Raw genomic sequence first — 13737 nt, 5'->3', positions numbered from 1 at the left:
GTTTTTTGAGGTTTCAAAGACATGTGCAAAAGATTTTCAGGCCTGAGCTTCTTTTGAGTGATGACTTCTCTGACAATTTTCCCAATTTCTTGGTAAGGTTACTTAGCAATTTATCTATCTATTGTGATTTTCCCTCCTCCAAGAATCAGATCTTGAGTTTTATCTCCCACTATTATTATGTTTATATCTTAATTCCCTTTTTTCTTGAATATATTCCATTTCTTCCCCCAACCTGTTAATTTTAAGTATAAAAGATATTCAAAAGATCAAAAGCTCCGTTTTCTAATGAGTAAAGATCCATATGAAGTAAGACTTATATACTTCTCAATTTGGGACAAACACTACTTTTTATTACTATTTTTAAGAGCTGGTAAATGTTCATATATTTTTAAGAGAATTTAATTTTACTAAGGCAAAAAAATTAAAAGATGAAAAATAACTAATGTAAAATTATACTAATTTCTATTATTCTGCAACTTATCCTTTTAAGACCCATTTTATTTTAAACTTGCAAATGTCCCAAGTTACAGAAAATTGTACTCCATGTCTAGAAATTCTATGCTGACCAATGATTTCTCATTGGTCTGTTTTCACAGCAGGTTTGTAAAAGCTAACCCCAAAACAAACTTAAAATCTTTATAATAAAATGAAATAAAGGAGTCATAATGAGACAAAACTTTATTTAAATTGATGCCTAATTATTATAGGATATACAAAATGACATAAATCCCAGTTTGTTACATGAAACTAAAGGTTATATTTTCTAATAACTTACTATGTAGATTGTTAAGGTTTTCTAGTATTTGATATGCATAAATGAAATAATTTGTTAACAGAATTTACTGAGAACTCAAATTCTGTACCCTGTTACTAAGTCAAATTGTCAATTTCATGTCTGATAAAAAGACACTCTTACTGTACTGTACACAATTGGAATTCTCACAATTTTTAGGAAAAACTCTGAAACTGCTGTATCATCAGTCCTAATTTCTGTTAACCATGGTTTTTTTTTTTTTTTTTTTTTTGTTAACCATGGTTTTAACTGCTGCTATTCTTTATAAAGTCTTATTATTTTTTACTTCCTTTGATCATTGGTTCTTAAAATTTTCAAAAAGAGATGAATAGAGGCTGGTAAGTCCTTAACTCAGCTAAAAAACAAAAACAAAAACAAAACAAAACAAAAAAAAAACCAAGTGAGAGAACCACTCTTTCTGGGGACTCCTATACTTACTTCATGCAAATTAAAATACGATAAATGGCTACATCTAGTTAAAATATAAACCTTAAGAAGTAGATAATACGCACCACATACAAACATTATGCACCACTCACCTGCAAATTCTAAAGGAACTCCAGAAAGACAGTACAAGACTAAGATAATTTACCAACTATTACACTGAGTTTTTTTTTTTAATGGGGCTGATAGGGGTGAGAAGCAAGGAAAAAAAAAAACACTTACCATTTGACAGCTAAATTCTGTACCTCTCCATTTTTATCTTCCAGTAACTTCAAAATCATTTTCACTACTTTCCTTTCACTATCATCGTCCAACTTGATGGAATCTTTCTGCAGTTCTGTCATCAAATCATTTGTAGCCATAAACCTATCAAAAAATTAAATTTGTTGATAAATTAAGTTTTTAAAGCATTAATAAAAAAGACACTGTCTTTCAAATCTAATGCTATCATCCTTATCTAACCAAGTCCTACTTTTAAATAAGGAACCATCACTTCGAATTATCTCCCCCAGGTCAGTCCTGTTTTAAGTTACTGACAGGATCTACAGTGGGTGCTCTTTCACTCTAATTAACTGTATCATTGCTTTTAGGAGAAGACAAGCGCCTCTTTACTTTTTCTTTGCATGTCGTTTGAATTTTACTTAGGAAACCTTTAGCTACGAATATTAACAATATCTTCCGGGCAGCGGTTTAGCGCCACCTGCAGCCTGGGGTGTGATCCTGGAGACCCAGAATGGAGTCCAACATCGGGCTCCCTGCATGGAGCCTGCTTCTCCCTCTGTGTCTTCTGCCTCTCTGCCTGCCTCTCTCTCTGTCTCTGAATAAATAAAAAACTAAAAAAATTTTAAAAAAACAGTATCTTCCTATACAATATTGTGTGTTGGGAATGAGAGGTGGGGGTCACATTAAAAAATTACTGGGAAATTTCCAAAATACAAATTCTCACCTCCACTCCAACTCCCATCATAAGGTATCCAGTCTATTTTCAAAATGGTGAAGAGGTGATTCTAGAACATTGTTCCATCTGACATCCAGCCCCCCCTCCCCTTAAGAACCACTGCCAAAGACAAGTTTAATATTGAAAAGCCTAACAAAAAATGTAGAGCGACCAACTGTTTAAACTCAGCTTTAAATAAAAGGGTTGAACAGAAGACAAAAATAAGGTAAAGAGTCTCAGATTTTTTTCTCATATACCTCATCAGACAATTCATTCTTTTAAAAATAAATCCTCAGAGTAATAGATAATTCACCTGAAATAAAGCCCCCATAATTCATTTAAAGGCCAAATGAATTTTTCCAATGATTCTGGTTCTTCTCTACTTATTGAAATAACCTAACTGCAATAACAACTACTTAATGCCTTTTTGTTGTATTTGAACCAAATCAAGTTTGAGTAAAAAGTGTACTACTTTATACTACATATAGGAATGTCAAAATCTGTTTAATTAAAAAACACTATTGAAGCTGAAATGATATATAGCCATGCAGATAGTCTGGCAATACAGGTGATAAACTATGTGATAAAGATCGGCAAAATAACTTATTAATTTAGGAACTCATTATTTTAAGGAGTCAGTATGTTCATTTAATGCTAATTTGACAAAGTTTTTTTTTTTTTGACAAAGTTTTAAACTACAATGCAAAAACAATTCTTCCCAAGTTTTGTGAAACAGCTTATAAAGTCTGTGTTCAAATTAGGATTATACTAGATAAAGTACTTTTTAAAAATAAACATAGTTCTAATCAGTGGCCCCTTCCCAATTTATATGATGACTAAAGAAATTAAAACCACACAATATTCTAGAAAATAAACAAAAAACTGAATAAGAGGCAACTAATGCAGGAATTCTTTATGAAAAGCATTAAAATATCTTAGCTATTTTACTTACTTTAAGATCATGAAATAAAACCACAGTAGTTGGGACCTCTAAAGATCCCTGAAATGTTCATCTGGTTGGAAAGAAAATGACCATCTTCAATTTAGGTAAAAAAGCAAATAACCCTAACGCAAAAAGTTGCTTTATGGTTCTGAAGGGAATCTATTGGTACACACATTCTTTCCTTGATTTACCACGTATTTACTCATTGCCTACTACACTACAAAGGCTGCACTATGAACAAAGGATAGACAACAATAAAAGAAGTCTGAATTTCAAAAAATTATGATTAACGCAAAACCACAAGATACCACCTCACAACAGATTGGCTAGTCTCAAAACTACAAGAAATAATAAGCACTGGCAAGGATGTGGAGAAAAGGGAACCCTCGTTTCCGGTAGTAGGATGTGAAATGGTGCAGCCACTATGGAAATTGGTTTTGGAGGTTCCTCAAAAAAGTAATAGCATATAATCCAGTAATAAGCCCACTATTTCAAAAAGATATATGCTCCCCTATGTTCATTGCAGCATTATTTACAATAGCCAAGATATGGAAGCAAATGGACTAAAGAACAAGGGAATATTTTATGGAATAGCCATAAAAAAAAAAAAAGAATGAAATCTTGCCATTCTCAACAACATGCATGGACCTAGAGGGTATGAAAAGGTATTAAGAGGCACAAACTTCCAGTTACAAAATAAATGGCAGAGATGAAAAAGTAAAGCATAGGGAATATAGTCAATAACATTGTAATAATTTTGTATTGTGACTGACTATACTTAGCATGGTAAGGACTATATAATATATAGAATTAGAATTGTCAAATCACTTTGTTGTATACATACAACTAATACAACATTGTATGTCAACTATACTTCAATACAAGTTTTTAATTTTAAGAAAACTATGACTAGATTTTTTTTAGAGTTTTAAACATTTTTTATAAAGTTGAAATGAGCACCAGTATAAATAGCAATAGGTAGTATTTTTAAAAATCAGAAAAATAAACTGAGATAGTATGAAGTTATGTTACTTTTAAATGGTGACCTCCAAATTATAAAGTCCTAACAATTTCTTCCTTCTGTTATTTTGGTATAAAAATTTGTACTACAAATCATCCTATGAGAAAGTTGTTTAACCAGCTAAAAAGCTGTCCATGGCAGATTTAAAAGCCAATTTGTAAAATGTCTCTTAAGCATGTAAAGTTTTAGGCATGGTGCTAAGACCTAACATGATAAAACAGACTTAAGTCCCTTCCTAACCTTTTCATCTAATATGGCAGCCAGGTAAAGGGACAAATCTTAATCTTACAGATTTTTAAAAATACTCAAGGACATCTGACACTGATCACAGCAAAGAACAATTAGTTTAGATCTCACTGATTAACAAGGGTGTTAGTGGGGAAAATGAGGCATGGGGAAAGCTGGTTTAGAATTTTAAATTTTTATTTTTGTCTGTGTTGGGGTGGGGGTGGTGGCAGCAGCAGCAATGCTGAGGGCCAGAGGTATGACATTTTCGAGTGAAGGGCTGAGAAGGAGTTAAGTGTGGCTGGGACATAGGCAGATAGAAACTTAACAGGAAGAAGATGAAAATGTAGGCTGATGTTAAGATAATAAGATCTTATATACTCGCTGACTATACAGTGAGAACCTATTATGTATCAAGTACTGTACTTGATCCTGTGTAAACAAGAGATGGCAAGAGCAAACAGAGCTACTGCTCTGTTGGAGCTTACAAGACAAATAGTCACACTAGTTTTAAAAACTACATATATGGGTCAATTATATACGTAATTATGAACAGAAATAAATCCTAGATGGGATGGAAAGGAATATGGAACAAAGAAAATTCAATGGTAGAACAAAGTATCCTGATGTAGACTGCACTAGAGGTTGTGCGTCAGGAAGGACTAAACTCTTAAACTCTGAAGCACGGGCAGGAATTTTTCTTAGGTGGTAGGGGGAGGCAAGAGATTAAGGGGATTTGGGGGTCTTTTTTTGGATTTTAGTCTTTACTCTAAGAGCAATGGGAAGCTACTCAAAAGCATCTGGGGCAGAGATGGGGAGTATACAGAAATGACCAAATGTGCACTCAGAAACATTACTCCAGCTATACTATGGTCAGAGTTAAGAGGGAACCAATCTTCATCTAGCCAAACTGACTACAGAACAGTTAGGAGTTACTGTAGCAGTCTAAGTGAGAAATGATGGTAGCTAGAATTAGGGTTATGACCATCAACCAACCAAGAAAGAAAAATGGACAATTCTCATGATTAGCAGAGTAAATGCCTTGTTTCACCTCACATATTGTAAAAAGTATCCTCTATCTAGTGCCACATCTTTTGCATGTTTGTGCTTTTTGTTGATAGTTCTGTTCAAAATGATCCCCAAGCATAGCGAAGTGCTGTCCAGTGTTCCTAAGTACAAGACAGCTGTGACGTGAAAAACATACATGTAATAGATAAGCTTTTCTTAGGGATGAAATGATGGTGCTGTTGGCCGTGAGCACAATGTGAATCAACACATTAAGTAAGGTTGCCTTTAAATAGAAATAAACATAAAACGAGGTTATGAACTGATCATCTATGAAAATGCTGTGACTAAAAGGCTCACGGGAACCTACCATCATATTTCCTCCAGAAGTTAATGGCTTGGTATCATTAATTCAACGTTCATGGGTAACTTTATAGTACTACCTACTGAGAATAATGAGAACCAACTATATGAGATTTAAAAGGTTAAAATAAGTCTTTGAGGTGGATTAGATATGGGGACGGTAAGGGAGGAGTTAGAAAATGGACAAAGAAGAGGAAAACCACAGGACTTGGGTATTACAGTCCGGTATGTATCCTTTCCAGAGTCTGTTATTTAGCGCCATTGTCTGGTCAGATCGTTTGACCACTGATCTTACAACAGGAGAAAGGATTCATAAACCTGGCTCAACTACAGACTACACTGAATGGCCATTCATCTGAGCCTAATCAACAAAAATCTCAACAATAATGAAGTTGTGAACATCATAAATCAAAGATGTTCTACAGCCCAATATGATCTGTCCTCGGCCAAAAGGGGGGATTGAGAAAGAAAAAAAGAAAACCGTAAAAGTCCAGGAATCTAAGATTCATACCCATATCTGAATATTATTCCAAATTGATCTGATGCTTACAACAAAAGCATCATTTTCCTGGACATAAACCACCCCAGAGAACATCCATTTCAGACAAGTTCACTTAACACAAAATACCAAACATCTTCCTCTCTAACTCATTGACTGCTATTTCTTCACCAATTATAGCCTTTGCTCTGCTTTAGTCTTCCCTCCTTGTAGATGTCAAATGATGGAACTGCCCCACCTTCCAACAATCCAGTGTGAAACTCTACTTCCTTAGACTCTTCCCAAAATTATCCAAATGAATAGGTCCTGATACCCTTTAACTGAGACTTCCCAAAGTGTGTGTTCTCCCTCACTATAATGGTAATAAACCCAACCTGTGTCAAGGATGCCTCTCTAAGAGAATTTCAAGAAGAAAAAAGTGATAAACAGTAGTTTTATATCTAATAAATGAGCATAGAAAATACCCACTGAATTAGTGGTACATAGAGCTTGTAAGAAACTTGGAGGGGAGTAACTTCAGTGATCTTAGGAGGGCAATAGCTAAGAAGTTTAGAGTTTATCTTGTAATCAATAGGAATTAGTGGGGAAGACAATGATCGGCTGTGATAGAAAATTCTAACGGAAAAGTTACCAATAGACTGGATTAAAAAGAGGCCTGAGACAGGAAGACTAATTTGAGAAATACTTAGCAGAAAATTAAATGAAAGAAAAAGGTAGAAGGGTGACATGAGGGTTTTCCAACTGGAACATCTGGTACATGGTAATATAAAAAGGCAAAGTAAGAATACAAAAGGCTTAAGGTGAGAGAGAGCAAAGTTAAAATGTTAACTTTCGGGCTTCTACGGCAGTCCCAGGTGGATATAACCTACAGGCAGTGCCATCTCATGTATTCAATAAATATTTTAGGGGTATCATCATTAAGAACTGTGCCAGGCTCTGCAAACAGTTATGAATAAGACAGTCTGTAGACTAGAACTTACACACCTGGCTGATTCTACTGGACTTAAAGTTCCTTGCAGGGAGAACTTATTCATCTTTAGTAAATCCAATGCAGAGATATGCAGAAACAATGGTAGAAATGGATACCTTGTACAATGAGCAGTCTCACAACCCTTCCCCTCATACACAAGCACAATTTTACCCTTGTTATTAACAGAAATCTAAATGATATGGGCCAACTGCGCCATCCAGTGAACCAATTATTTTTCAAAGAACTCATACACACACCACCATCTCATTTTCTCATTTATTCCCTTACGGTATGAATTTAGGAAGGTCTTAATACTGTCCGTGTAAATAAAACTAATTTTTTAGTCCTCTTTCTTCTTCCTGGTTTCCTCAATGAGATCTATTTTTCCAGTGGTGAGCCTTAATCACTGCTGATAATCAGTGTTATAAGTATACCTTTATCAACAAAAATCATGTAGTGAAATCCAGTAACTTACTGCCGTCAATCTGCAAAGTACTTAAAGTGTCCAGAAAACACCTTCTTAAGCTCTAAAAATCTGTTTCTTCTGATTAAACTTACTTGTCCTTAAGCACAAGTAGTGCAGAGAACCTCACTAGTATTTACGGTCACATTATTGTTTCAGCTATGTTACAGGATCTCTAAGGTTCCTTCCAGCTCTGAAAGTGTAGAATTCCCAGGCCTGAGATTTTTATTAGCATTTTAAAGTTTCCAAGAAAAAACACCTAATATCCAAAATACACACACACTAAATTTGGTGGCATAAACCATTATCAAACTAGGAAATTCTGCAATGCAGTAAATTATTTTAAGATTGTACCAAATGGTATTTTAAAAAATTGATTGATTTCTGAATGAAAATGGTTTCTGAAATTTCCCCAAATCCTTACATGCTTAAAAGAACTCTGTAATTAAAATCCAACTAAAACTAGTACCTGAGAACCCACAAGGCTCAGTTGGAGGATGTAGTTCAGTAAAATGAGGTCCCTACCCTCAAGCGGTTCCCCTCAACCATACTCCCAGCTGCAGTGAAGGTCACCAACTTGTACAGTGTGCCTTCAGGCTTATACTCATTTTCCCTACCTCCAATTTCAAGAGCTAGCTCAGATGACTCCACAAACATGAATCTCCTTGCTTTCATATTCTCTGCCACTTAAGCCTGACAACTACACATTGCCGTGGGTTCTTCATCTTCATAGAAGTGTCTTAACCATTGAACAAGCATGTAAATATTACTCAGAGCAAGCACTATATCTTAAACATTTTGTAGTCCCTCTCAAGGAATTACTAAAAGTGTTTTCCAGTACAAAATATACCATAAGCCTAATTGAGAGAGAACTAAAATCTAAGTTCTTAAATTCCTAGTCAAAACCCTGGAGAAGTAACATAACATGGTAGTTAAGATTAAGAGTTCATGGTGGATTGGGGGGCGAGGAGGTTGTCTGGAAATCCCAGATCTAATGTCTAACTCACTTTGGCCAAGTACTTAATTAACATCACATCTCAGTTTCTTGGACTGGAAGAGAGATTGTTAGTATCCACATTACTAGAGTTATAAGGATAAAGAGGATCAAGTGTATATAAAGCCAACAGAAAGCATTAATGTAAACTACTACTATGTAGAGAAAGGAAAATGTGGTAAATTTTCTTTAGCTCTTGATTCCTTGCAATACTTTAATTCAGTTGGTGGTAAAGCATATGAAAATAAAAGCAAAACTTCAGTTACCTCAACCCACTGAATTTTCAATATTAACGAACAGTATCCACATGGTTCATGCATTTAAGTTTTCATTCTGCTATCTACAGAATTACCTACGTACTGACAATAAACCTTAATATACCATCTTCAAAGAGTACAGAACTCTAAAACATGAAAGAAAAAGGGTAACAGATGTACCCTCTCACCAATAAATTGAACCCATGAATCAAATCCTACAAAATGATTCTTTAAAAATGCTGACATCTGATTATTTTGAAGCCTGTACCTATTTCCTTATTTTCTTTACATGAACAGACTATGTCATTATCCGGAGACCTAAAATTTCAGGCCTATAAGGGACCTTTTATAAGTACCCACATACAAGTCTCTCCAAGTAAAAATTTATTCCAAATTAAGTAACCTGCCTAAGACCTCACAGCTAGTTCACAAGAAAGAATCCTACTAGACTAGAACCCATATATTGTGACCAGTAGGTCCTATGCTCTTTGGAATCTACCATGAGAAGAATAATGTTTTTTTCCTGTTAGACACATTATTGTTTTCCTCTTCCCTTAGCACAAGAAGAGTGGTTTGCACTAGATATTCTATAATATTAACTCTGACCTCAAGATTTTTCTGGTAGGTATTTTAAAACATGTAGCAACAACCTGTGATATTTACACCAAAATAAATTTCAAATGAGAAAGTACACGGCATAATTTTTTTAAAAAAGACACATACATGCAAATAAATGCCTATACCGATATTATACAGAAAAAAGGCTCAAAATACTTGACTTCAAATGCACACTATTTGAGTTAATCTCTTAAATATCTGTAATTTAGTATATACACACAGTACTTTAGTTCCAAAGGCTTGCCTGTTAACTGGATGGCTTCAGCGTATTACAAGTCTTTAAAACAAAGTTAATGAAAATATCTTAATGCCAAATTGTTGGAAGTCACTGTTTCTACACTTATCTTTTACACTTTTCTTCTTCTTCAACTATTAGAAATATATCAATACTACACTTCTAGAATAATCATCCTCCAAGCAATGTTTTTTTGATTTACTCTAGCTGAGACTGGGAGATAATTCTTATCAAGTTCAACACTGACTACAGCTTAATATCAAAGCATTATGTCTTTCAAATAGTTTATTTTAAAAAGCAAACACAAAAGCATGCAATATATTAACTTTACAAGAAATTTAAGTAGCTGGAGTCAAAAATCACATATACAATATTAACACTCCTTTCAACATGTTACCTATACACAAGTCTGCCTAGTTGAACAAAATCATGCTATTATAAGGAAGTGCTGTCTTTAATCTGAAGTTGAATACAATCAGCATGACTTTTCTAGTACTTTCACAGAATGAGCCAAAATGACAGCAAAGGGGGGAAAAATCACACCACACACTTTAAGGCTGTACATATGTACATACATATCCCACTCAAATGTGTATTTAAATTTCAGTGTCTTGCACTGGGAGCAAGTGAAACTTCATAGGGAAGTAAACAGCATTCTAATCCTTAAACACACACACACACACAAAAGAAAAAAAAAAGCAAAACTTTTATTTCCTCCAATAATCTAGATTTTGATCTACACAAATCTAAAATACCAAAAACAAAAAAACAAAACAAAAAAAACAAATCATGTCTCTTCCAAAAAGTCCCAACGCTAAAATCTTTGGTATTGACAAACTGGATTCTCAAAGTTTCAAAATGTGACACTTAACAACTCCCTAGGTAGCAAAACTTTAAAAATTACTCTGGCTTTGAAGTCACAGAACCAAAACTGTTATTTCCCTGGCCACGTGACTACACCAGGACATCAACTTAATCTAGGGACACGATCACTACAGTTTTTCCCGCTTCTCCTTTCACAGATGGGAACATCTCTTCCTGGTAGATGAGGTCTGGACCGGTTTCCAGGTGGTAAAGGATTACCGTTCACACATACACAAAACAAAGTAAGGTAGCTCCCAGTCACAGTTTTAATCGACGGTATCTGTACTTTCCTTAAAAATGCTCACAAAATACAAGCACCAAAGAAATAGTTTTGTTGTTGTTTTTTTTTTTTTTTTTTTTTTTAGATCGGGAGCGTATTTATTCTGTGATGGGACAGGAGGTGGGAAGGAAGGAATGTAACCACCACACTAGTGCAAAAGAAAGGGCGGTGGGGGCGGAACCAGGACAAGCCGTGGAAACCACCATTCTCCGACGTGCGTGTTCCCAAGGTCCGGAACGCACAGCACAGCGACCCGGGGCACGAGCTCCGCCAAAGCCTCCTAATCCACCACCTTCATTTTTTTAAGAACGTCCATCAGCAAAGATGCATTCGCTCGCTTTACTTTTCAGGGTTAAGGTTCCCGAATTCACCCTTCTGGCAGTAATTTTGCATATAAGACAATGAGACTGAAACCCCGAGAGCCCGCTTAGTTTTCACCTGACAAGGTTAAAAAAAAAAAAAAAGAAAAAAAAAGACACGAGATGCTGGCGGGAAAGCCCTGCGAGTCCGGTTTCCTCACCCTGGCTGCGCCCCCCGCTCCCACTCCCTCCCTCCTTCCCACCGCCACGAGGAGAACCGGCCAGGCAAAAAGTTCATAGGGACCCAATCTGCAGAAAGCTAAAGCTAAAGCTAAGGTGAAAAAAAAAAAAAAGAAAAAGAAAAAGAAAAAAGAAAAAAAAAAGGGGGGAGGGAAGAAAAAAAAAAAAAGCAAATCATTGGAGCTGAATGCACCTAGGCCCACTCCCGTCTGCGGGCCGAGGCGGCAGCGGGGGCCCGGGGCGGGCGGCAGGCTGAGCCCCGGCGGGCAGGGCGGCCTAGGGCCTGCGGCGGGCTGCCCCGGGGGCCCGGCCTCCCCTCCTCCGGGCCTCCCCTCCTCGGGTGTCCAGGTCTCCGAGCCGCCCCGCCTCCAGGGCCTCCCCTCCTCCGGGCCTCCGGGCCTCCGGGCCTCCAGGTCTCTGGGCCTCGCCTCCTCCGGTCTCCGGGTCTCCGGGCCTCCCTTCCTCCCGGCATCCCCTCCTCCAGGTCTCCGGGCCTCCCCTCCCCCCGGCCTCCGGGCCTCCGGGTCTCCGGGCCTCCAGGCCTCCCCTCCTCCCCGCCGCCCCCACCTCCCGTCCCTACGCCCGGGGGCGAGCCTGCCCCGTGCCGGGGCTGGGGGCGGGGAGGCCCGGGGACGCAGGAGCGGCCTGGCAGGCGCGGCGGGCAACGGCCCGGGGCGGCGGGCGGCGGGCGGCGGAGGGGGAGGGGGCGGAGCGCGGGAGAGGGCGGCCTGCGGGGCGCGGGGCGCGGGGCGGGGGCCGAGGGGTGGGGCCCGGGGCGGCGGCCGCGGGGGCCCCAGGCCGCACCGCCGGGCCGCGGCCTCACCTGAAGTCCTTGTCGCTGGATGTCATTTTCTCCAGCAGATTGGAGATGTGGTAGGAGGCGCTCGCCATGTTGGCGGCCTGGGTCCCGCCCGCTGGCGCTGGCGCTGCCGGTGCCGCCGCGGAAGCCGGGCTCGTCGTGTCGCTCGCGGCGGCTCCCGCTCGCAGGGGCGCGGCGCCTGTCCCTGGGCCTAACGACGGCGGCGGGGCGCGCTCATGGGCCGCGGGGAGCCGACGCCTCCGCTCGGCCGGCCTCGCTCCCGCGCTCTCCGCGCTCGCTCCCCGGGCAGGCGGCCAGAGCCCGCCCACCTCGCTCCGGGGCGGGGGCGGGGGCGGCGGACGCGGGCGCGGCGGACAGCGGGGTCAGGGTTCACGGAGGTCTCCCCGCGCACGCTGCGGCGGCGCCCGCCGAAACGCGACCCCGTTGGCTGACGGCCCCGTCCGTCTCCGCGTGACCCGCCCCCCAGGCGGCATGACAACGACCCAAAGCGGCTGTTCTCGCGAGACTTGACGGCGGCGGTTACGCGATGGGGGGGGCCCGCAGTGGGGGGGACAAACGTGCTGTAATCTGAGAATAACTTGACTTTTTTTTAATGTTTTATTTTTGTATCCGTAGGACTGTAACGATTTCTAATTAGCATAAAGCGAGGGAGTAATGCTACTGAAGGCACCAACATAAGAATGATTACAAGCGGCTTCCTTTCGAACCGGACGCGTGGCCTACTTTGCCTCCACCGCCGTGAAAATAATGCTGCCACGTGAAAACCACAAATCCCAGAATTCCGTCGGGGTGGGTCGGGATGGGATTGGCTGAAGGAACTTGTAGCTTCCCCATTGGCTCCCGGGAGAGGAGTGGATGCTGGGATTTGTAGTCTAAAGAGTCGGTAGCGGAGGGTTAAAGCTTCAGCGGCCCGCGCGGTTGGTTTCCGCCGCGTATTCGGGATTTTCCTTTTTAGAGGCCCGTTTGGCTGTTGCGGGATGTCTGCAGCGCTAGGCTGCCGCGGTCTGGGCAGGCGCAGTGCGGTTCAGGGAGCGTTCTTGGCAGATGTGCAGCAGAGAGGCTTGCTAGCGCTGCTCCTTGGGGGCGGGGGTGCAGGCGCTGGGGCTCTGCTGGGCACGCTCCTCCCCGCGCGCATCCCTGAGCTCGCCGAGGGCCAGCGGTGGTAGGCACCTACTCGGTGCATTCGGAGCCGCCGAAGGCCCACCCTCTGTAGCCAGCTCTCATGGCCTTGAGGCTCCTGCAGCTGTATTGCATTGTTCCCAGAGACGCACACACACAGCGGTGGGAAGTCCAGTCATTGGTTGCAGGCTTTATCTGCTTTCATCGGAATTGGAGCTGGCTAAAGGAAGACAGAGACAGCCCAGTCAAGCGAGAAGGAAAATTCTGTCTCAATCCGTTACTGCTCCTGTTCAATAAACAAAACACCTAAATAGCTTCCTTTCTTCCAAATATCAAATATGACCTTTC

At 40.4% G+C, this 13737-nt stretch overlaps 1 protein-coding gene across 2 annotated transcripts in view; it reads right to left on the bottom strand.

Moving 5' to 3' along the window:
• The window catches only part of CAND1 (cullin associated and neddylation dissociated 1), a 38923-nt gene extending 26379 nt beyond the window's left edge, over nucleotides 1–12544 (bottom strand). Inside the window, exons 1-2 of one of the 2 annotated variants that reach the window (XM_072843178.1) lie at nucleotides 12274–12544; nucleotides 1460–1603 (exon numbers count right to left, since the gene is read on the bottom strand). In XM_072843178.1, coding sequence (XP_072699279.1) covers nucleotides 1460–1603; nucleotides 12274–12341 — 212 coding nt within the window. In that variant the 5' untranslated portion in view covers nucleotides 12342–12544. Of the gene's footprint in view, nucleotides 1–1459; nucleotides 1604–12273 lie in introns of those variants that run through there. The other variant, XM_072843179.1, reaches the window with a different exon arrangement.
• Between the last annotated feature and the right edge of the window lie 1193 nt (nucleotides 12545–13737).

This window comes from Canis lupus, chromosome 11, assembly GCF_048164855.1.
Source record: "Canis lupus baileyi chromosome 11, mCanLup2.hap1, whole genome shotgun sequence".
NCBI lineage: Eukaryota > Metazoa > Chordata > Mammalia > Carnivora > Canidae > Canis > Canis lupus.
The sequence above is the reverse complement of the archived record's forward strand: the minus strand, read 5'-3'. Positions and strand labels throughout refer to the sequence as shown.